Genomic DNA, 25,453 nt, shown 5'->3' on the forward strand with positions numbered 1-25,453 from the left:
CATTAGGATCGACCTCAACATGGAGAAGATTTTTGTTCTTGTTTTTTCATATCATATCTACACTTCTGCAGGAAAAGATGCTTTCCAAATTCCAATCCATCTCGTGTCGAGGCCCATTATGATCGAGCACGACCGGTCCCGGCTTCGAATTGACTATCTGCCAATTCTGGGCATAAGCTCGGATCTCACTCCTTGAACGAATCTCCATCCAATATGATGTGATCCATTATCATCCTCTGTCACCTTCAGTGTGCTTCTTTTCATTTGCACAGGTCACTTCTCGGTTCACCGCATCCCGTCGATTGGGAATGTAGGAACCGCCTTTTCCAGATTAGCTGAGCATTTATACTAACTATGCTGAAGCTAATAAAGGATGATTGCACCAAGCCACTTCCTATTAAAGATCTAGGAAGACCGTAGCACAGGTACAAGGTACGAGGAAATGGTATAGAAATTTTGGGATGACACCAGTCCCTTTTCTATCGTCGTAGAACAAGTTCATCTCAAACAAGAAATGATTTCCCTGAACCCTACTAATAAGAATATGGAAACAGTGATGTCTTTGGCAGGGAGACTTATTCCCTTCAATCACTTCTGCTCCATGTGGCCAACTATCAATCACGATAGGTGCCTACCTAGAGCAATTATGATCTAAGATTCTACCTCACTTGGAATCCATTAAAACAGCTTAGAAATTCTCACTCTGAGACCATGACTCTAGCAAAGCAACACAGGATTGCTGCTAGACACGCAAAGAGCTTCAGCTGCTGTCGCATCCTTAGTATCTATAGAAGGCTCCCCTAGTCAGGATCCACTGGCTCATCAAGGAGGCAAGGGACAGAATTGAATGTCTTCCATTACATGGTACCAGTCTCTTCAGTCTTAGACTGGTGACACTAGAAAAAAATTTTTTTTTACACAGAATAGGAAAACAGCTAAATTATATACGGGCCAACAGCCCTTTCATCCTTCTTTCGGTTCTACCCATAGTCCATTCAACTATATCTGGAGTTTCAGCCTCCCAGACATTTCGGTTCATAAAAAATGTCACCACATCTCTCAAGGTTACATTATATGATTGTCTTTGTTCCTCTTTGAGTAACGTTAGACTTACTCTTTTGTCTATATCCTCCAGGAAGAGACCTCTGCCTCGTGAACAAACATGCCATATTCCAAGTTCCTACATCTGGCTTATGCAATGGCTTCTACTTCTGTGTTATTATATACATAGAAAGGACAGAGGCATCCGTCCCATCCTTGGTCTCAGAAATCTTTTCATGTGTATTCTACCGTAGGTTTCAGATTCCACCCTCAACACTATTATCTAATCAGTAATTCCTAAGGTTTCAGTACCATTTGATTTTTCAACATCTGCAAGGTCTTTCAGATGGTACAGGGCATCAGTTTGATAATAACCTTCCCCTGCAAAATATGGACATCTACCTGTACTGGTACTATGGCGTATATTTTTCTTTAAAAAAAAAATACTAGCAAACATCTCCCCAGATTTATGACCTCCAATGCTTCAGTGCTAAATCAATAAAGACTCAGCCTCGAACCACTCCAATAGTGGTACGTATCTTTTGCTGTTTGACCAAGTAGAGGATCCCTAATCCAAGTAACTGCAAGTTCGGTTCTGTCACCGTTGGGAAGTAGCGACCTTCGATGTATTCACTGGGGTCCGTACGCCGACTACAGGTTTTATTGCTCCTGTGCAGGTGCGGATGGAAACACTGTCGGGGACATTTTCATATGGCAGTGGACAGGGAATCTGCCATAACTCTTCCCTCCGATACCTTTTATTCTACGGATTTTCCATCACCATAATTCCTAATCAAACATGATCCAAATACCTCCTTGATGACCAAGGTAGTCCTAGTTCGCCTGTCTCAGATTGATATAGACAGGCACATGTGAGTTCCCTCTGGTGACTTACCTCCTATCTTTGGAGGGAAGGATGGTCTACCATCCGCATCTATAGGCCATGAACTTGCCAACCTGGAAAATACTCCCACTTTGGCATCAGTGCTCGATCGAGCTCGAAAACCATAAACTCGATGTCGATTTGTAAATAAATGAAATCTTTATTAAATATAATGAAACAAAGAACTACCTTACCAACTTTCTTTGAAACTGTTGCCTACTTGGCTTTCTATTTATGCTTTAAAATGTTATATATCTGCTACTGCTGCCCATTAACCAGATGATTCTGGTACGTAGAACTTTTGTCTCATTCTAGGGTCAAACATCTTTTCACAGGACTCAGTACCACCTGTCCTCCATGTAAACACATTGTTCCTCAATGGTCTATAGATCATTCTAAATTCACTCATGTGCCCGCCATTCGAGCCCATTTTCTCTTCAAATGCGAAATTACTTACTTTGAACAGCCTTCCTAGTGGCTGTCATATCTGCCAAGGGAACATGGGAAATAGCTGGATTGTGATTCGATCCACCTTTTATTCAATTTTCCTGATAAAGTGACTTCCTACCTTAATGTCTCATTTCTGACCTATTCGACTAGTTTTCATGTTTATCTGTGCTTCATCTCACCATCATTCTTCAGATCACCATCATCTCCTCTAGAGCACATGCTCCACAATAATTATGTAAGACGCTCACCAGCATTTTGTCTGGACACTGCCAGAGCTTCTAAACAGATGACAGGCTCTTTTTATGCTTTCATTCTTTTAATTTCGAAAGTCCAGTTTCATCCTATCCATCTCTAGATCGATGGTCCACACTGTATCTATGGCTTGCCAGTGGTCAGACGAGTCACCGTCTAATCAGCTTTAGCCTCGCTCCATGGAGTGCGGTCTACCTTGGCTGCATCCAGAGTTGAATCGAGATTCTTGACATTACCGTGCAGCAATATGATCCATGCCATCTACCTTTGTGGGGCACTACTGGCTGCATGTAGGTACACGCAGTAACACTGGATTTGGCAGAAATGTGTTGGCATCCTTCCTATCGTGACGTCCCACCTGCCAATAAGTAAGCTTGCCAGTCACCCATATGTGTGTATTCACAGAGGCCACAAAGAAGAAAGAAAGGTTACTTACCTGTAACCATGGTTCTTCGAGTGGACCTCTGTGAATTCACACTACCCGCCCATCCTCCCCTCTGTCCGTCACGGGTATCTTATTGTTGTATAACTCTCGTGCCCGGCGGACAAATTGCAGGAACTGAGGGGAATCTTGGGTGGGAGGAGCATGTGCCTCATGGGGGATCATACCATAACATTGTTACTTTTAGCTCTGGAATACTCCGAGAATGTCAGCGCAGGCGCAGACTAAACCCATATGTGTGAATTCACAGAGGTCCACTCGAAGAACCATGGTTACAGGTAAGTAACCTTTCTTTTTCACGTAGACTGACTTCTTTGTAAAGTCCTTCTAAAAGGGTGGAACTACTTGGGTAGCAGAGCCAAAGTTCTGGTTCTTCTCATAGGTTATGTTCCAGCAGGAATCCGGCACAGAGCTCTGTATTTAGGATGATACGTCATACAAATCTGGCTTCAATGTACAGAGGCACCTCCAGAGGAATTGTTGGTGGACTGGATCTAGAACTTCCAAATGATCGTAGTAGAAGTTCCCATTCCAATGCACTTTCTATAGAACACTTTGTATGGGATTAAATGTTGAAGGATGAGGAGGTCTCACTTTTATTTACCACTTCAGTCCCACGGTTCTCTACAGACATACAGACGTCCACAACAACTCTCTAAGGCCATTTCATGCTTACTTGAAATCCTGTCTCACAATATTTTGCTAACTCAGAAGGCTTTCTGTCCACGAGCACCAAGTCTTCGAATGAGATTGCAATTTCATCAACTGTTAATCTCTTGCACAAGCAGCTAACAAACTTTCCCCATGTGTTGCAGGTCAGCACGACCGTAGACCTTTGAGGAGAAGGTGAAGACATCCACGTGTCCATAAATGTTGGAGAGCTTGGATTTGGCTCTCCTGTGCCTGGCTCTAGGGAAGAATCATGCTTCCTTCATGGACCAAACCCTAACGCGAGTTCATCCATAAAGGCACTTTTCTCTCCTATGCAGTTCCTTTTCCCCATGTCCTCTTCTACTGTGTAGTTCCTTTTCCCTTCTCCTCTGTTCTCACTTCAACTTTCTTTCCATATTGGCTTCTGTCGTTAGCACATTAATAAAATGTTGATCCATTTCATTGGGGCTGTTTATTGGTCAAGAACTAGTCAACTGTAGGTCTATTGCCTTTCAATAGTCCTAGAGGTTGTTCCTGAGACGTCATTTGATACTACTCATCTCTTTCTTCTTGTTTTCATTTCTGTTTTGCCTTAATACGAGCAGTGACATGATCTAGGGACTCAGATGCACAGAACCTAATGCCATATCAGAAGTTCTGCTGCTCATTTACTGCTCAACTTTCTTAATGTCATTTAAAGAAAACCGGTTGCCATCCCAGAGCCAAGGATGTTTGAAGTGACCCCAAAGCCTGCACATACACTTCTAAAGAGACAAGGAATGTCCTTCTCCTTTTTCAGAGTAGAGCCATCTGTTTTGGAGATCATTACTCCATGTTTCTGACCATTCCCCTTAATAACAAGAAGATGGATTTGAGATCAGGATGCATCCAGGATTCCGTTCAATGGGTCCTTGAAATATTTCCCAGCAGATCCTTTATGTTACTGGCAGTAGCAAAGCATTCCGGATATGTCCATTCTGGATTATTTGTGAAGCTTCTCTGGGATCCAAAGTGTTAAATTAGAGCATTTCCTAAAAAGGAATGAGCAATGGGGGAGGCAGGATTGTTCATTGCTAAGGCTTCAGGTTACTTGATTTCAATACTCAACTCAGCCTCAGAAGCATCCTAGGTATCACCAATGGTAAACCACTGCTTGAAAATCTCATGAACATGGAAAATGTCATGTTCCCAGGGGTTACAACAGCAGAGTCCAATAAGCCAGTCCTATGTCAGGAATTGAGGGAATACAGAGCCGATATCCAAATATCAAAGCCAACTCACACAACATACTCCAGGGTCAGAGTCCAAAGCCAAAACGCACAACGTAGTCCAGGGTCAGAGTCCAAAGCCAAGGGTCCAGGGAACAAGGTTCAAGGTTGTCAGGATGCAAGCCAGAGATTTGACTTGTTGCTTCCATGCATTTTCAACCATCTGAGAGCTGTTTATATAGTAAAAACAACCCTTGAACTGCTGGAAGCCTTTTCATCCTGTCAGAACTCAGGGCTAGTTGATCGGATGTTACTGCAGGCAGCCTTCAAGCAATCCTCTGACCTTTTCATCATAAGTCTTCCCCGAAGCCTGGCCCTGAGCCTATCTACTGGGGGAGGAGAATCTGGAGGCGATTCAGGTGTTTGTATTTCTAATTGCTCAGCATTCTCCTCAGCTACAATTAACCCTTCAGGTTTCAGATCTTCGGCTGCACTCATGACAGAAAACCATGTTAGAGTCAACATTAATCAGAAGCGAATTGGCACCCATAATGTAACAAAGCAGCACCAGAGATGGGTTAGAGAGTAAGTTGTGCATTGACTGGGAACTTGTCATAAAAATGCCTTTTTCACATGCACATATAGAGTTTCCGTGTTCTTCAAATAATATTTCTGAAACAGCAACAGCTACTACAACATAAGTTTTGATATTGGTTACGACCCCATTTCCATCAGTGCTGTAAGTCTGCCTTCATTTTGTACTCTACCACCAGTTGGCAACCAAAAGACACAACACAACAGTCCAGCTTCTCATAAACTTTAATATCTGATTCCTATCTATCCTTCAGCTTTTGATTCAAAGGGTTGTGTTTTCTATCACATACATCACTAGTTGATGGACATCTGAGGGTGGAGGGGAGTCATGGTTCCCCATATTTATGAGAGCTCCTCCTTTGGAATGTCTGGATGGGGAAGGAAGTGGCAGCAACAGAGGGCAAAATCCTGTTGCTTGGTATACTGATTCACACCAGAGTGAGCCCATTGAATCATCGGGAATTTCATTTGTCGGTCTTATTCTAAATGCAATTTACTATGCAAAGAAAGTCACATTTAGAGTAGACCGATCTGAACTTACACAAGAGGTGACTCATCAATACCTCATTGATTCGATGGGCCAACTCTAGTGGGATTTGTGACCCTGAGCAACAGGATTATGGTATATGTCTTTCTTGAAGCTCAGCATTTTTCATAAGTGACTCACATAATGCCCTGGTGTGCCCACCAACTGCCCCAAGTCTTTGGCATCTGTCTCTCCCCAAATATAAGAGGCTTCTTAGATCAGAACAAATGCCCCTCTCATCTTGCTTCCTTTTTCCCACCATATATACTTCCAAGACCAATATGCATCCAAGAGGTTTACAAGCAGAATACCAAGAGTAAGATCTTGGAATTCTACCTTGCTGGTTGACAACAAGCAGCCCTACAGCTTCATCCTCTTTATGGAGTGGACTCAACAATTACGCTACATAACTCTACAATTATGACCATGCATTTTACCTGTGTCACAAGGATAAATACTTCCTGCTTGTTATATTTGGAGAAATGCTCATGGTAGCCATCAATTAATAGGACCCCATTCTTAAATACAGGATGGGAATCCGAAAAATATTTCCCAATAAGGTTCCCTCTAAGTTGTGGTGTGAACGTGTTGAATGCATGAAACCCCTTTTATTAGAATTGCAATCAGTAGGTAATAAAGTATATTCATTTTGCATTTATTAATGTGTCTTGTGAGGTCCTTTGCTGTTTGTTCTTCTTAGGATACAAAAGATATAGTAGGCATCATTTTGTGACATTGGTGTGACTTCTTTCTTAAGGGATTAAAAAAAACCCTAACACTATAGATAGAATCCTGACAGATCACACCACAAAGGTCCACTGAAGCCAATGTAGCAATTCATTCTGTCCTGAAAAAGATATCAGCTCATTTAGAGGATAGAAACACGAATGCTGAAGAGGATAAACTGTGCATGCATGCTTACACACACACATAAAAACACACACTTGTCCTCTCTTGCAATATAGAGGCCATGTTGTGGGGTCATTCTGGGGGAATGGACCCAAAGAAATAACCTTCTCAAGCTCTCCATGAGGCAAAGGAAATAAATACCGTATTTTTTCCGTGTATAAGATGATACGTTTGTCTAAAATATTTAGATTAAAAATTGAGGGTCATCTCATACACACAAAAATAAGGAGGGGGGAGGGAACAAAGTGCTTTGATCCTGTGATGACCCAGTTTCCTGTGAGGGAGAACTTGTTCAGTCGGACAGAGAGTAATTGGAAATCTGAGTACCCCTATGCAGCTGGGTGAGTCTTGGTACAACAAACTTCTTCTTACAAGTCTGCCCTAATAAGATACTTTCTGACTCTTAAGAAAGCTCAGCAGGAAGTTACACATGAGCTTTGTAGTCCTAAGATCTACCTGGCTCAATTAGGTAGGACTCAGTAGCTTAATGTGGCCTTGTTCTTCCCTAAGGGTATAGCTAAGACAGTTTCACTGTTCAAGAGACCAAAAGATTAAAGTCAGTTTGATGCAAAAGCATAGCAAATGAGCGTTTTCAAGGCTTGTTACAAATTACAATTAAGGCAAATAATATTCTTTTAATTACGATAGCTGTAAAAATCTCTAAAAGCTTCTTTAGGGTAGGAAAAAGGCCTAAAGCCCCCCTTCTCCTTTTCCTTGACTCCCGACATCTTTCCCTGTCCTTTCCCTGCACGGCACAGCAGGCAAAAAGACCTAGAAAAATCTATGGTTCCATCCAAAAAGGGAAAATAGAAACAAGATGGAACACTGCACATGGCAAAAGTTTCTTTTCTATCTTCATGATCCTCCTGTCTTCTTGGTCTCCCACGCTGTCATCCAATAACGGTGTGTAAGGTGATAGAAGCAGTCCCCTCCTTCTCTTCTCACAAGAAACAGTTGTTTTTTCTCAATCTATCGTCTTCTCCGCCATAACAAGTATATGGTATTTGTAGTAGGTACCCGAGTCAGCACCTGCCTGTCACAATGGAACCTTGGCAGGAGAGCCAATGAGGAGGATGGAAGGCGGGAGCAGGAGAGAAGGGGGGGACAAAAGGAGGAGTCTGGAGGAGATTGGAGTTAAGTTCAGCTCTGTGTGAAGTCAGCTCTGTGTGAGCTAGAGGAGATTAGAGCTCTGTGTGAGCTTGATTACAGTTCAGTTGAGTTCAGCTCTGTGTGAGCTAGATTAGAGTTCTGTGGAGTTCAGTTCAGTTCTGTGTGAGCTAGAAATAAGTTCAGCTCTGTGTGAGCTAGATTAGAGTTCTGTGTGAGCTTTTTGGTAGATTGTGAGATAGATAGGAGGAGTGTGAGACAGTGAGTCAGTGAGAGTATAGTGAGGGGACAAACATATAGATTGAGATCTGAATTTGGGAATATATATTGAAGTAACATAAGAAGTTAAATACAGCCTAGTTTATACATGTGATTTGCTTCTTGTGATTGACACTGTTATTTTCAACCAATCATTAACCCCACCTTGATAAATAAACTTAATGAGTTTGTTAACTGGTGTGTCCTTGATTTAATCGATGTTTAAAAGTAAACGTCTGGTGGCAGTGTGTGAGAAGACAGATACAGCTTGCATCTCTGTGAGGTAACCGAACATATTATAGGTCACAGAGACGGATTTGTGTCACAAGTGGTGCCAAGCGGTTGGGATTTGAATATAATCCAGTAATGCCTAAAAACAGAAAGGTGCCCAGAGCATAAAAATATATTTCAGCCAGAGGATTTGATGCTAAAGGAGTGGATAAACTTCCTAGGGCTTTTTCAAGGGGAAAAAGCTTAGTGGAAAGGCTTCTAAGCTCAGATCAGGGGGCTAAGATAGGGACAGGCTCTGAAGAAACCATTTCTGGAGGGAGTTTTACCTCAAGCAGAGAAATGGCAGTTGACAAGTTTGTCCTGAGCTCAAAGGAAAGAGTTCTGAGGGGACTAAACGGAGGCCAAGGTCAGAGGAAGCTGAGGTGACTCAATTCAGCAAAAACTGGAAAGGGTTAAAGCTGATATTTCTGTTTATTTGGTGACTAGAGGCAGGGAGAAACTTTGAGTCAGGAAAAAGGCCTGGCTGGAAGCCAGAGGTCTAAACACAGTATCTTACCAGTGGATGATTGCTGGGGAAGCAACTTTATAGTGTCATGAATTTGATTATGGAAATTGTAGAAGTAGAATAGAGATGGATTTTATTTCATAACAGCAACGAAACAACTAGAAGCTAACTGATGTCCAGGTGTTAATTAGGAAGAAAAAATTGTACAAGGTCAGTTCTTTTTCCAGCTGAAGAAAAAAAGTAAAGAAGAACAAGTTGACCCTTATCAAAACTCCAACAAACAAGGACACAAAGGCTTAATTTAAGAAAGATGGGCGAAGAGAGACGAGAGAAGGACGGAGAAGAGAGATGGGGGAAGAGTTTGCTTTCACGACAGCCAGAGACGACACACAGAGAGAGATGCGTCTGGCAGAACTTTAATCAGAAGACGGTGTAAGAATGTTAGTTTAAGATATAGCTAGACTGTTCATTATTTTCACTTTATAGAGGAAATGACTGGTGGCTAAGGCTGGGGGTTATTTTGGAAATAATTTGGAAATACTGAATGACGTTAAAATGAGCTTGTTGAAATGATATCTTTTGTAATAAAATATAAAAAGACAAATTGTCTGTAAGCTGTCTCCTTGTTTAGACTAAGCTACTGTAGTAAATTGGATATTTTGGAACTAGGATTGTTTTGATCTGGCCACATTATGCTACCACATTAGGGTCCTAAATTAATGAAAGGAAGATTAGATCTTCCAGAGCTCCTAGACATTGTTTATTTAAAATCGGGACAGACTTGGGCGAAAGGGTGAGAAGTCGCCTAGGGCAAAGTTACAGGACCCGATTTTGCTGGAGATAGGGACGGATCATTCCTGGATCCCTCTCTGTCCCGTGTAAGGGCCGTTCTAAGGAACGCTTTTACTACATATAGCACATACTCCACCTCACTGTGAAAAAAAAAAGGAAAGGAAAAAGTGTATGTTTTAAATTTTAGGCTTGTAAATTGGAGAAGCCGAAATAACTAAACATGCCTTCCATGTGGGGGGGGGGAAAGACGGCAGAGATGCCTGTTGAGGATGCAGATGGCTCAGATCAGGAGAGGGTAGGAAATCTGGGAGAAATCACCTCAGAGGGTAAAATGGAGACCTCGAGGGGGAAAAAATCTCCTAACATTTCTAAAGTTCCTAAAATGGAAGTTACAAATGGAATTGTAATTGGAAGCAATGGCGATCTATGATGGGCAGAAGGCCAGTCAACTGTCCTTTGAGCAGAAAGAAAGGCAGTTAGAGTTGGAAAAGTGGAAAGCGGAAAAGAGATCAGAGTATAGACAAATGGAGCTAGATTTTAAGGAGATATTGGACATAGGGGGTGGGGCTGAGGAAAAAGTTTTACAGCCCAAAGCTGAAGCAGAAAATGGTAATGATTCTGAAAGAAAGATAAGGCCCAAAGATGTTCAGAAACCAGGAGAAGCCGCTGATTTTATTTCACACATTCAAAATCCAAACTTTTCTGAGGTAAAAGTTGAAAGGAAAGGTTGGGAGGATATGAAAAGAGATCCCAGAGGGCAGTTCAAGAACCAAAAGACAGTTGGGGACAATTTTGTATGCATGCCCTTAGATAACCAAATCATAACCAAATCAGAAACAAGGATTGGGAAAGGAAGGGGGAAAAAGCTCCTAGTTATGATCAAAAGAACTTTATAACTAGCTTTCATTGTGGGGAGAAGGGCCACTTCTCAGTCCAGTGTAGTAAGAACAAAGAGGTTGGGCCAGAAAAGGGAAATTTGCCTAAGCCTAAGGCTATATACTGTTTACAGCAGGACCAATTTACCACCAAGAGGGAGGAATTGGGTGCCATGGCAACCCAGGCTAATCTCACTAAACAAGCTGAGAACCGAGAACCAGACCAACTTCCAGAGGCTGAAATTCTGCATTGTTATTTGATTGAAACGAACGAAGAACTCTTTAAGACTTCTGGTGATAATATTTTTATAAATAAAATTAAATTTATGGCTCTGAAGGATTCATGCTCTCAAGTAACCTCATGCCATCCTGACATCGTCCCTCAGGAATGCATTTTGAAAGGGGAAAGCATGACAGTTAAGGGGATTGGAGCTGCAGCTGTTATTCTGCCAGTCGCTGAAATACCCATCAGATATCAAGATTGGGAAAGGAAATGAAGGTCAGGAGTAGCTGCACAACTGCCAGCACCAGTTTCAATAGGGATTGACCTGGCTGAGCATGTGAAAAGAGTTTTAGTGCAGACTCATTCCCAGAAAGAAAATGAAAGAATAGCTGAGGAAAAAGTTGAAGTTCCTATAGAGATAATGAGAGATACTAATGACCAGCTGAGCTAATACATATTAGGAACCCCCAAGACAATACATTTACACAGGAACAAAAAGCAGATTCCACGCTGCAACATTGCTGTGAAAAAGTTACTGAAGAACCATTAACCCCTGAAAAACCTGAAATATACCTTATAGAGAAGGATCTATTATGCAGGGAGATCTTAGAGAATCCCAGGATAGAAGGGGAAAACCTTCAGAAGCAATTAGTGACTGCTATAAATTTACAGGGACAGCAAAAGAAACAAAAAGTCTGGTATGATGAGAAAGCCAGAGAAAGAACTTTCAGTCCTGCAGATGAGGTGCTAATGTTGAGACCTATCAAAGGGAATAAATTACAATTGAATTGGGCAGGACCATTCAGAGTAATTTCCAAAATGAATGAGGTTGATTGTGTCATCAAGGAGGATGGAGATTCTAGCAGGACAGTGGTCCATATAAACATGATCAAGCCTTACTATAGGAAGGAAAACATTGTCCTGTTTGCAATGAAAGAAGTGGACAATGAAAAACATGTTTTGCCGTATTGGGAAGGGAGGAGAAAAGCCAAATTTAACCCTGAAGATGTCAGAGTTAGTCCTTTACTTTCCCCTGAGCAACAAAATGAAGTGAAGACCTTGGTAATGAAATTCCAGCAGGTCTTTTCCAGCAAACTAGGGTTATCCAAGGGAGTGGTACACAAAATAGATACTGGAGATGCACCCCCACAAGCTGTTACTCCTTTATCTGACCTAACACACAAAAAGAATGTGGAAAGTATCCAGTGGACCAGCAGCTGCGAGGAGGCATTCACGAAGCTGAAGGAGACGATGACCAACCAAGTCTTAAGAGCTCCGGATTTCCAGTGCGAGTTCACCATCTTTACAGATGTATCCAACCTAGGGTTAAGAGCCGTGCTGAGCCAGAAGGACAACGATGGAGAACATCATCCTGTGGCGTACCTGAACAAAAAGCTACAGGCGGGCGAAAGACAGCTTTATACTAGTGGAAGAGAGTGTTTTGCAATTCTTTATTCACTTCACAAACCCGGCCCACATATAAGGGGTAGACGTTTCATTCTGTGTACTAACCATTCCCCATTATTATGGCTGAGAACTATAAAAGCAAACAACAGCAAATTGATGAGATGGCCCTTGATTCTTCAGGACTTTGATTTCGAGGTACGTGTAATTAAAGGGACTCATAATGGTGCTGCAGATGCCCTTTCAAGAAGACCCAGCAGCTGAAGAAGAGAAAAAGCATTACCTCCTCAAAATTCTTTGGCTCTTGGTATATGTGACACACTCTTATTTCTCCCACACCAAACCTTTCTGGAGGGATTCCCTTATTAGCTCTTTCTGACCTTCTAGGGATTTGTCTTTCTTCTTTAATTACAGGTTCTCTTCCTGTCTCACTACACACTCCATCTTCCTCTTCTTCTTCTGAGTTGCTGGAACTGGAACTTTCTTCAGCCTCTTCTTTTGGCTCTACCTGATTTCCATGTCTCCTCTGACTTTCTGTGAAGGGAACATACACTTGAGAGTTTGCATGCACCTTATCCCAGTTTTCGTGTTCACAAAAGTTTGCAGATCTAGAAATTACTACATTTTTGTTTCCATCTAGGAAACGATATGCTTTTGACCCTCTTTCATAGCCTAAAAACCTCATTTTCTTTGCTTTTGGTTTTCCTTTTCTTCTGGTTTCCTTTGGTACATGTACCCACATACTGCAACCAAAAACTCTCGTATGCTGTATGGAAGGCTCCCTCCCATAGAGCATGCAGAATGGGGTTTGATCTATAGCAGTATAGGTGATTAATAATATAAAGAGCAGTAACTATAGCTGATCCCCAGTAAGCGTGGCTCATACCAGCATCCTCTAATAGAGCATCCTTCATTGTTTGTAGGAGTCCATTCCTACGTTCTGCAACCCCATTTTGAAATGCTGAATATGGGCTCGTCTTTCTATGAAAAATGCCAGTATTTCTCAGCCAATTTTGGAACCTTTCTGACATAAATTCAGACCCTCTATCCGTCTGAATTTGTGCCACTTGTTTGTCAAAACGTTTTTCCACATAATTTTAACCAATTTCTGAAATGATTGAATACTTCTGATTTGTTTTTCATTAGGCAGCAGTAACCATATCTTGTGTAGTCATCAACAATAACTAAAACATATCGTGCTCTACCCATAGATGGTGCAAAAGGTCCAATTATGTCTGCATGAACCAGCTGAAAAGCTCTCTGTGTTTGATTAGTACGCTCCCTTGGTCTTGGACTAATCTTAGATTTTGCCAATTTACTAACATTACAATCCAGGTAGTTTTTACATGATTTCACTTTCACCTTAGCAAGGCTTTCCATTTTTTGTATCACTCTGAAATTTGCATGCCCCAGCCTTCTATGCAACAGATATTCACACTGGTCATGATAGGGTACATTTCTAACTAAATTTGCCACTTTGTTCTCCTTTAGTACATATAAATTATTTTCTAGTTTTACTGTGGCATAAATCTCATTCCCTTTCTTAATTGTACATGTATTGTTAGCAAAAACCACTGTATAGCATTCTTTGTCCAACTTAGAGATGCTGAGTATGTTACATTCGAGATTGGGCACAAACAAAACATTTTTAAGCTCTTTTCTCAAACCTGGCACAAATATACTTCCTTCTCCAGCCACCGAAGAACGTTCTCCATTAGCCAAACTAATGAAGCTGTGTTCTCCTAAAAAAAAAAAAAAAAAAACAATCTCTTATCGTTAGTTAAATGATTAACTGCTCCGCTGTCCAGGATCCAGCTTGCTGTGACCTTGTTCTTATCTTTATCTGCTTGCACAAGAAAAATACTCCCTTTTTTCTCAGTTTTATTTCTCCTGCTGGAGGCTTATAAGCAGTCCCTCTGGAGATGCCTTTCAGAGTTACAAATGAAACAGCGTTTCACTGCAAATGTCTTGTTTTCTTGTTCTCCCCTCCTGAAATTAGTCCTCCTTCACTGTGGCCTGAATTGTCTCCTTCTCTCCGGGCTGTCACATATCCTTTGTTGTGGTCTGGCTTGTCTCATTTTATCTTCTGATCTTTCATGTCTTTTTCTTGCTTAGTCAAGAAGCCTGCCTGTAAGGTACTGAAGATTTAAGTCTCTTTCTGGCATAGATTCAAGACTTGTGACTAGCATGTCATAGCTTTCTGGCAGACTACTCAAAATGCGTCTCAGTTAATTCCATATTTCTCTGTTGAAGTTCATTAAACAAGTTTTTCATCTTTTGCAAGTGATGGGACATGCTTTCACCGTCTTCTAGCTTAGCCTTATACAGCTTTCTGGTTAAGGATACTTTTGCCCCTGCTGAGTCCCGAACATATATGCGTTTTAACGTGTCCCAGCATTCTTTTGCTGAAGTCAGTCCACTTACGTGAGTCAGTTGGCTGTCTTCCAGGCAAAGAATTATTGTAGATAAAGCTTTCTCATTTTTCTTTTGTTCCTCCTCATCTGGGTCATCAGGGGGATTGCATACTATCTCCCACAATTCCTCCCATTTCAGGAACATCTCAGCCTTCACTGACCACGTCTGGTATTTATTTTCATTCAGTCTGATCACAGGAAAACCTCCCATACTCCCAAATGCCTGCATCTTGCTGCTTTTCTTTTGGTCCTCCATTTTTCTTCCCCTCCTGGGCTCTAAATGGCAGAACTCTCACTTCCCTGGACTCTCTCTTGCCTCTCAGGTACCCACTGGTACTCACCGCCTTTCTTGACGTAATGCAGGTATCACAGGGCGTAGCGCTGGGCCCATAACCTTTTGTCAGCTTTCTTAGTGGAAATCACGGTTTTAGCAGAGTAATTGGCGGTTCAGGCAGTCCAGGAATAACTCACACATAGTCCAGGAGCATTTCCTTCAGCAACGTGTATTTACAGCAATATTTACATCAGTCTGGCAGCATAATGAGTAGATGTGATCTTCATGCAGGAGAAGATACAACTAACTGTACAGTCACACATATAAACATATACGGGACCAATCAGGTTACACATTACCTCATCCCTGGATTGCATCATCCCTGGATTACATCAGCTCTGCTGAGTCATCCTGACTCAGTTTCAGCACACCTGATCATTATGGCTTCTCATTAATATAGTCCATTCTGCCAAGGCCTGCAATTTTCCTTCAAAATGTGTTTTTTGGAGCAAAAATTAATAGAAGACCCTGTCTTATTTTTGGGGAAACGGGGTAGATACAGCAGCTGGGGCCGCTCACAGAAGGGCAGCCTTGGCCAGCTGGACACCTTTCTGATGGAACCTGGGGCAATCCTGGCAGTTCCTAGGGGAGAACCTCTGTGTCTCCTCGCCTGTACTAGCAGGCACCGCAAAGGCCCTCTCCTCTCTGGTGGACCTCGGACCAGCCAGGATCCAAGCACCAATGTTACCCAATTGAAACGGGGACCTTCCCTGGTGGAAGACCAAGCAAAGGAGACCAGTGTGAAGCAACACAATTTTACCGAAGCCCAGAGATGTACACTAGTGGTTTTGCTCTAAAGTTCAGCAAAAAGCTCCCAACAGAGGCAAGGGCAGACTCTTATACCTTAACTTATCAGTTTTGTATGCAAGAGGGGCAGCTTGGGCGGCATGGACAACAGGTTTAGACCAGTTTTCAGAACAGTACTGGCCTCCCTGATACGAACTTGTTTGCTCAGCAGTGTGTTGTCCAGACCCTGCTGGAGGAACCCTTTCAAGGTTGCTGTAAAACCCTCCTGTCTCCATTTACAATTTACACAAGCTAAGAAATATGCATGCTTCAGACACAAAAGGAATCTATAGTTACATACAAAATGTTGGCCTTTTTTAAGGCCACTACCAAGGTTCTTGTGAATGGGTTCAGTTTCAAATTTTGAAAACTCCTCACTTTGTGTGGGAAATATCACAGGAGACGTCTCCTTAACTTTAATAACTTCTTCTTTATTAGTAAGAAGCAAATCATCATTATTCATGATGGGATCGAAAAAACATAACTCAGGCAACGTGCCGTAACTGTCTAACACATAGTCGCAACCACCATCCATTGAACTCATAGGGGTGCTGGGCCAAACCTCTCGGCATCTGTTGGCTTCCTGAGGGGGGCGCTCCACACTGCGTAGATGGTGCCACAGTATGGGTGTCATGCCCAGTCACCTTCTGGAGGGGGAGTATTATATCATGAATCTGGTCTAATCGCCTGCCGCCCTCACCCTTTATTCTTTGGAAAGACTACCACTGATCGTTCTAATGTCTCGTATCTCACCTCTCCTCCTTCTTTTGGTACAGGATCCAGTAGCAGTCTGCCCAGCTTCATATTGGGGAAGTCTCTCAGCAACTACTGGGTCTTCACTCTTTCATATTCTCTCAACCTCTCCAGCTCTCTCTTTCATTTCCACAGCTCCAACTCTACCTTGAACCAACGCTCTCCTTGACTACTTATATTCTCTTGCCGAATTGACAGTTCTTGATCCTCCCCTTTCTTATCCCCACGCTCTTCCACTAAACTCACTTCAAACTCACTCTGTCTTCTCCTTTTCCACTGCTGCATTCTCCCTTTGGTTCGCCTGTTCCTTCTCACTCTCTGTTTTCTCCCCTCCCTCCTCTCTTTTACCCTCTGGGGATGGCACACTCTCCTCTGGGGCACCTTCACAGTTCTCCACAGGAGCTTGGTTTACTGAGTCAGAGGAAACTTTCCTGCAGTTTTGATATCTCTCAGTGCTGGGGGGGGGGGGCTTTTGTAGCCAAACAAATTGATGAATCAAAATTACTAAAAATTAATTGATTTGCATTTGTTGGCAAATAAAAATGGATGAATTAGTGACTTTTGAATGAATTTGGTGATTTGTTTTTTAATTGGTGCCATCCCTAATCAATGGCCATTATTTCAGTACTCTCTTTAAAGATCATTGATCATTCCTTCTTCCTTGTTTCACAAGTCCAACACACAGGTAATGATGTGATGAGATGGGTTTTTGAGTTAAAGCCTTGTAAGGAATATGGGGTTTTGTAATTAAGAAATGAGCAAGAGAGGTTCCATCTTGTTTCTTTGTATAAAGTATCTTTGCTATGCTGACAGGTTGTTTTCTAGGCGAGCGGAGAGAATGTTATTCTGATAGCCTGACGAAAGGACTCGGTGTGATTAGATGGGAATTGTTGTGACTTTTTGCGAAACCACAGTAAACCCAAATAACATCTGGTGTGTATGGGAAAGAAGTCATGTGGTGCAACAGGACTGTTTGCCTAGTAACGAACTCTGATTGGATGACATCGTGGGAAGGTGCGATAAGCCCTTGCCAGTTACTCTTGAAAAAGGAACTTTTTGCCTATGGACATTGTCATTCAAGACCGACTCTTCATTCATTCGTGACACATGGGACTAACCTTTACTATACTGGATTACCCTTGGACTTATGGGCTTTTTCCTAAGGACTATGCATGGACTATTTCCTATGGACTGTTACCTATGGAATATCCTTTATGGACTTCTTTTCTTGAAATACTTCATATGGACTATACTCTTGGACTTTTCTAAGGATAATGGGACTTTTACTGGATTTTTCTTTTTGTAACAGTATTTTTGTTCTACAGGATCACTGAGGACTATAGCCTTTTTATAACCTATTTGGATTATTTTGTTTTTACTAATGAATTACTGGACTGGAACTGTTTTTATTCTTTTTAATGGCTTTTTGTATTTTTGTAAGGTTTTTGAACACTTTTCAATTTTTCATGTTTTCTTTGCCTTACTACAGAGTTGTAAATAACTAACACAATGTTTATTTACTTGCCTTAACTTAGTTTGGTTTTGATACCTAGTAACATGCTTATTCTTTAATAAAATAAAGATTATAAGAATCAATTGGTTTCCTGAACAGTACACTTGTCATAGGGTCATCTGAGAGGGCTACCTCGGCCTAGCTTACTTAGAGTCCTGCCTGTGGTGCAAAATAAGTCTCAGGACTACAAAGCCCACATGGTTTTATTTCAGTAATAGAGAAAGGGCACAAGGGCATCTTATGTGGGCAGACCTGTAAGATGGAGTGTTGTAGCATGGTTAGCTGAGTTTAGACTCACTCAGCCCATTTTAGCATGTGCAAACTCTTGATTGCTCTCTGTCCAGGCTTATGCGGATGTTTTCGAACACCGTGTTTGCTGACAAATATGTTCCCTTTTCTTTTTTTATCTCTCCAGCATAAAGATGATACAGTTTACTTAATGAATTTAGTTTCACCAGTGTTAACTACCATGTCCATACCACTTCATAACAATTTTCTTTAACACTTACAGATAGATTTTTCATTATTCTTTAATTCCCCGTTTTATTCTAATCTTCTCCCCTAATGTCTTTAGCTGAATCTCCTTGCCACATTTCTTTTAAAGCTGTTCTTTATATTCTGCTTGTATTAATCTTACGTATAACACTGATGGTTTTCTCTCTTTTCTCAACAATTTCCTCAAATTTCATCATTGGTCTACCCTCTCCTTCCTTTGTTTCCCATATCTTTGTCCAGTTATTCAGTTAAAATATATTTAACCTGGAAAAATGTAAAAGTAGTTCAAGAATGATGATGAACAACAACCTACCAGCTGAGCAAGGGGGTCTCACCTCAATTACTCTTGCTGCACCATCAGTCATCGCTAGAGGACATGAGAAGAGGCCAGATGAAGGAGCAAATAAGAACAGCTTGGCAATCTGGTAAATGCGACTGTGGAAAGAGGGAGACACACAATGCCTTACTTAATTTCCAAATGCCAGCTAGAATACAGGCAGGAAAAAACCAACAGGATAAGCTCTCTGTAGGAACATCCGGTTTGAAGGATGCTGAGCATATTTGGGCATAGTCCGAGCTACTTTCCTTGACATCTGATGATCTGTAAAGCAACAGGTGCAAATCAAAGTCAAGATTTTTTTTACCTCCAGTTTGAGTATCTCCTCTCATAAGCTTCAGCGACCAGACCTTCCTCAGCTGAGATCTCCTTCATCCTCTTCCAGGCGGTGCAAGTGATAATTTGGTCCACTCGTCGTCCCCATGCATCAAAATGCTGTAGCCTGGGAGGGTTCAATTCACACTCACGCCCCAAGGAGTCAATTTCATTCTTCACACGAGCCCCAAATCTCTCAAGATCTGAGCTCACCTCCGCAAACACCTAAGAAGAAGAAGAGCAAACGTTCTAGGTGAGCAGGAGTGCAGGCAAAGAAATCAAGATCCTCTCTCTGGGAGTGATAAAGACGGCGAAACCCAAGGAAGGTCTGGATTCTTCCTTCTCCCAGTTCAGTTTTTTCTGGGCCCCATTTGTAGCTGTAAATGTCTCATAGAACTTGGAATGCACTCCACCCTCATTAACAAGCAGGGATGTTGGCAAGTCTTCGGGACGTGTCCCAAGTCTGAATCTGAGTCTTGGCATGCCCAAGTCCTGAGTCCCAAGTCCCAAGACTGAGTCTCGAGTCACTTGGTTCCCTGCTCCCCCCCAACTCGGTGTGTGTGCATGGAGTGATCCTAGAAGGGAAGCCAGGCCAGCGTATGTGCAGGAGCAGAGACAGTGGGACAACTTCCCTTCCGGGAATCAGCCCCTGCCTCTGCACATGTGCCAGCCTATCAGATGGGTGGCGGATGTGTGGGTAGAGAGAACAGCCAGCTTGTCAAAAGGAAGCTGGGGCCTGCTGCCTGAGAAGATGGTGGTGGCAGAAACAGTGGCATAGCCCCTCTGCTGCCCACTGCCTACTGCCACTTCCGCTGCTTTTAGAGCAATTATAATCCAAGAAATAATCCATCAAAATTCAGATGGCATAGGGTTTTGTATAACGTGACTCTGAAATCAAACACCTCTTGGGTTTACACATGGAGTTAGAGGACTGGCTCCTGCAGAGAATGCAACGGGCAGAGTAGCAGCTTCAGCCATCCTTAACGGAGGGGCAACCTTGCTGTGAATGTTTCAATTTTGCATTTTCATGTTTGATTTTAGATTGTTTTCAGATGGTTTTATACAGCTTTGTAATGCACTCTGAGATCCTGTGATATACGATGGGCTAAAACTGTTCTAAATAAAATGAATCAATTTAGCAAGGATGTGTTTTCATTTATTAAATGTTGGATCTGTGCATCAAGATAGTGAGATAGTGAGTTGTTATATATAAAAGACCTCAGATATTATAAAATCCTTCATAAAGTTTCAGAATGTACTGTTATTAACCTACAATGCAGCCTAAAGACATGGAACTATATGTTCATATACTAGTTAGAGATTTGTATTCTAGTCTACTAGAAACCTCAGGAAGGAGGCTAAATGCTGAACAGCAATAACAAAAACTTTCCAGTAACTCATAGGTGGAGAGCCAGTGAGGTGCAGTGCAGCCGTCCCGAACCCCCGGTCCGCAGTCCAATGCCGGTCTATGGACTTTGCAGGCCACAGAGACAGATCTCCTGCCCCCCTGCATGCATGCATGGATAGGTGTGGCACGCTTGTGTGCATGTGCATGCCCCACTCACCCGTGAGTGCACCACGCTCATCCGCAAGCATGCCCTACTCACCCGCACATGCACATGAGTGTAGCATGCCCATCTGCAAATGTGCCTCGTCCACCTCTGAGCATGGAGGTGCCCCCCCCCACGGTGCCTGCTCACCCCCAGCTGGTCTCTTGGTTCCAAAAAGGTTGGGGACCACTGGTCTAGTGGACAGAGTGATAGACCAGAACCACGGAGGTCTGGGTTCAAATCCCTGCTCAGCCCTGCAAACTCACAGGGGGTGGCAATAGCGAAACCACTTCTTAAATGTCTCACACACCTTGAACATCCCATGAGAGTCACTGTAGTTCTGATGCAACTTGATGGCACAAAGCAAGAAGACATACTTTAGCAGATTCCCACATTAGTGCCTGATTGAATTCAGTGGGCTCTTCTTCAAAGTAGACAGGTTATCAGGATTCTGGGGAAAAGACTGAACCCCTGTAGGCTTTATGTGGATCTGGGAGATTCTAGTTCCCGCCACCCATATTAACTGAGGCTGATGGGAATCCATCAACATCCAGAAACCCCAGCCTCTTTATTGGCTCATCCGTATACAAGCAGAGGCGCTGCTGTGTACTTGCTTGGAAGCACTGCCACCATCTACGTGTTGTTAACCCACCGAACGTGGGTACCCACTTCCAGATCTCCCCCTCTTTTGTGAGGCTCACCCGAGTCCTGGCATGTGCTTAACCTGAGAATGCCTGACCAACAGAGGACAGACCTTGGTGGGCAGGTGCGATTCCAGGTAATCCCGAAGCAAAGCATTTTCCAAATATGGGTTCCCAATGCGGGGTGGCTCTTGGCAAAAGACTTCTTTCTCTCTCTCGGTGAAAGGTATTGTCCTTGATTGCTGGATGGACCGTAGGTTCATTGAATTTTGCCCGCACCTTTATAGCAAACTGAACCCCTTGGCTGTGCTACACATTACCCTGAGGTTGGCAGCTGGATTGGCCAAGTACAAAAATCACATGCAGACAAGTAGCCAAAACAAGCAACCGTTGCGAAACTTACATACAGGCAAACTAATCTGCCAGAGTGGCGTGTGCACATTTGCAAACCACTAAGTGAGGAACTGTGCAAAGTACTAAACAGCTCAGTGGGGTTTATGGGTTCACAGCTTCCTTGCCTTTCAGGGACGGGGGCCCAGATGTGTGGTTTAGTCCGAAAAAGTCACAGCTCTATAGAGGTCTCCCTCCAGGCAATCAGGCACCTAAAGCAGAGGCAAATCTGTTAAAACCATGCAAAGGTCTTTTTAAAAATGTCCCAACCCATCCACAAAACTGGGCAGCAAATGCATTTGTAAACGGAAAGCCATTCAAGGAAAGCCTATCAGAAGAATCAAAACCAAACCAAAATGAAAGCAAAACAGACAGATAGGATTGCTGCCTTGTCGTGGCGAAGGGGCTTGAGTAACTCAGAGAAGCTATGGGCTATGCCGTGCAGGGACACCCAAGACGGACAGGACATAGTGGAGAGTTCCGACTAAACGCAATCCACCTGGAGTAGGAAATGGCAAGCCACTCCAGTATCTTTGCCAAGAACGCCCCATGATCAGAAACAAAAGGCTAAAAGATATGACGCTGGAAGATGGGCCCCTCAGGTCCGAAGGCGTCCAACATGCTACTGAGGAAGAGCGGAGGACAAGTACAAGTAGCTCCAGAGCTAATGAAGTGGTTGGGCCAAAGCCGAAAGGACGCTCAGCTGTGGACGTGCCTGGAAGTGAAAGGAAAATCCAATGCTGCAAAGAAAAATACTGCATAGGAACCTGGAATGTAAGATCTATGAACATTGGGAAGCTGGAGGTGGTCAAACAGGAGATGGCAAGAATAAACATCGACATCCTGGGCATCAGTGAACTAAAATGGACAGGAATGGGCGAATTCAGCTCAGATGATTATCATATCTACTATTGTGGGCAAGAATCCCGTAGAAGGAATGGAGTAGCCCTCATAGTCAACAAAAGAGTGGGAAAAGCTGTAATGGGATACAATCTCAAAAATGATAGAATGATGTCAATACGAATCCAAGGCAGACCATTCAACATCACAATAATCCAAGTTTATGCACCAACCAGCATTGCTGAGGAGACTGAAACTGAACAATTCTATGAAGATTTACAACACCTTCTAGAACTGACACCAAAGAAAGATGTTCTTCTCATTCTAGGGGACTGGAATGCTAAAGTAGGGAGCCAAGAGATAAAAGGAACAACAGGGAAGTTTGGCCTTGGAGTTCAGAATGAAGCAGGACAAAGGCTAATAGAGTTTTGTCAAGAGAATAAGCTGGTCATCACAAACACTCTTTTCCAACAACACAACACAAGAGGCGACTCTATACATGGAAATCACCAGATGAGCAATATCGAAATCAGATTGATTATATTCTCTGCAGCCAAAGATGGAGAAGCTCTATACAGTCAGCAAAAACAAGACCTGGAGCTGACTGCGGTTCTGATCATCAGCTTCTCATAGCAAAATTCAAGCTTAGACTGAAGAGATTAGGAAAAACCACTGGGCCACTCAGGTATAATCTAAACCAAATCCCTTATGAATACACAGTGGAAGTAAAGAACAGATTTAAGGAACTAGATTTGGTGGACAGAGTGCCTGAAGAACTTTGGATAGAGGCTCGTAACATTGTCCAGGAGGCAGCAACGAAAACCATCCCAAAGAAAAGGAAATGCAAGAAAGCAAAGTGGCTGTCCAACGAGGCCTTAGAAATAGCAGAGAGGAGAAGGGAAGCAAAATGCAAGGGAGATAGGGAAAGTTACAGAAACTTGAATGCAGACTTCCAAAGAATAGCAAGGAGAGACAAGAGGGCCTTCTTAAATGAACAATGCAAAGAAATAGAGGAAGATAACAGAAAAGGAAAGACTAGAGATCTGTTCAGGAAAATTGGACATATTAGAGGAACATTTTGCGCAAAGATGAACATGATAAAAGACAAAAATGGGAGGGACCTAACAGAAGCAGAAGACGTCAAGAAGAGGTGGCAAGAATACACAGAGGAATTATATCAGAAAGATGTGGATATCCCGGACAACCCAGACAATGTAGTTGCTGACCTTGAGCCAGACATCCTGGAGAGCGAAGTCAAGTGGGCCTTAGAAAGCCTGGCTAACAACAAGGCCAGTGGAGGTGATGGCATTCCAGTTGAACTATTTAAAATCTTGAAAGATGATGCTGTTAAGGTGCTACATTCAATATGCCAGCAAGTTTGGAAAACTCAACAATGGCCAGAGGATTGGAAAAGATCAGTCTACATCCCAATCCCAAAGAAAGGCAGTGCCAAAGAATGCTCCAACTACCGTACAATTGCACTCATTTCGCACGCTAGCAAGGTTATGCTCAAAATCCTACAAGGTAGGCTTCAGCAGTATGTGGACCGAGAACTCCCAGAAGTACAAGCTGGATTCCGAAGAGGCAGAGGAACTCGAGACCAAATTGCTAACTTGCGCTGGATTATGGAGAAAGCCAGAGAGTTCCAGAAAAATATCTACTTCTGCTTCATTGACTATGCGAAAGCCTTTGACTGTGTGGACCACAGCAAACTATGGCAAGTTCTTAAAGAAATGGGAGTGCCTGACCACTTTATCTGTCTCCTGAGAAACCTATATGTGGGACAGGAAGCAACAGTTAGAACTGGTCATGGAACAACTGAGTGGTTCAAAATTGGGAAAGGAGTACGGCAAGGCTGTATATTGTCCCCCAGCTTATTTAACTTATATGCAGAATACATCATGCGGAAGGCTGGACTGGAAGAAACCCAAGCCGGAATTAAGATTGCCGGAAGAAATATCAACAACCTCCGATATGCAGATGATACCACTCTGATGGCAGAAAGTGAGGAGGAATTGAAGAACCTTGTAATGAGAGTGAAAGAGGAGAGTGCAAAAAACGGTCTGAAACTCAACATCAAAAAAACTAAGATCATGGCCACTGGTCCCATCACCTCCTGGGAAATAGAAGGGGAAGATATGGAGGCAGTGTCAAATTTTATCTTCCTGGGCTCCATGATCACTGCAGATGGAGACAGCAGCCCTGAAATTAAAAGGCGCCTTCTTCTTGGGAGGAAAGCGATGACAAATCTGGACAGCATCTTGAAAAGCAGAGACATCACCTTGCCAACAAAAATCCGAATAGTCAAAGCTATGGTTTTTCCTGTCGTGATGTATGGAAGTGAGAGCTGGACCATAAAGAAAGCAGACCGCCGAAGAATTGATGCCTTTGAATTGTGGTGCTGGAGGAGGCTCTTGAGAATCCCCTGGACTGCAAGGAGAACAAACCTATCAGTTCTAAAGGAAATCAACCCTGAGTGCTCACTGGAAGGACAGATCCTGAAGCTGAGGCTCCAGTACTTTGGCCATCTAATGAGAAGAAAAGACTCCCTGGAAAAGACCCTGATGTTGGGAAAGTGTGATGGCAAGAGGAGAAGGGGACGACCGAGGATGAGATGGCTGGACAGTGTCTGCGAAGCAACCAACATGAACCTGACACAACTCCGGGAGGCAGTAGAAGACAGGAGGGCCTGGCGTGCTCTGGTCCATGGGGTCACGAAGAGTCGGACACGACT

General features: G+C 42.8%; 1 protein-coding gene and 1 gene segment (V, D, J or C); one reads left to right on the forward strand and one right to left on the reverse strand.

Annotated features, from left to right (window-relative positions):
• LOC140702671 (immunoglobulin lambda variable 2-23-like) overlaps positions 1 to 25,453 on the forward strand; it is a 276,893-nt gene that overhangs the window by 96,439 nt on the left and 155,001 nt on the right.
• Positions 4,565 to 21,757, reverse strand: LOC140702688 (acyl-CoA dehydrogenase family member 11-like). The gene is made up of 4 exons (XM_078381655.1): positions 21,603 to 21,757; positions 19,291 to 19,523; positions 18,982 to 19,081; positions 4,565 to 6,894 (listed from the first exon to the last, which is right to left on the reverse strand). The coding sequence occupies exons 1-4, from the start codon at positions 21,750 to 21,752 to the stop codon at positions 6,826 to 6,828; spliced, it is 552 nt and encodes a 183-aa protein (XP_078237781.1). The 5' UTR covers positions 21,753 to 21,757; the 3' UTR covers positions 4,565 to 6,825.

Source organism: Pogona vitticeps, chromosome 14 (genome assembly GCF_051106095.1).
Source record: "Pogona vitticeps strain Pit_001003342236 chromosome 14, PviZW2.1, whole genome shotgun sequence".
Lineage (NCBI taxonomy): Eukaryota > Metazoa > Chordata > Lepidosauria > Squamata > Agamidae > Pogona > Pogona vitticeps.

Coding starts and splice junctions, on each gene's coding strand:
- LOC140702688 (XM_078381655.1), bottom strand. CDS start 21,752: ATGAACCTACGGTCCATCCAGCAATCAAGGACAATACCTTTCACCGAG. Junction 19,524..21,602: donor AATCGCACCTGCCCACCAAG/GTCTGTCCTCTG, acceptor TCTTCTTCTTAG/GTGTTTGCGGAGGTGAGCTC. Junction 19,082..19,290: donor AGGAGATACTCAAACTGGAG/GTAAAAAAAATC, acceptor CTCTTTCCACAG/TCGCATTTACCAGATTGCCA.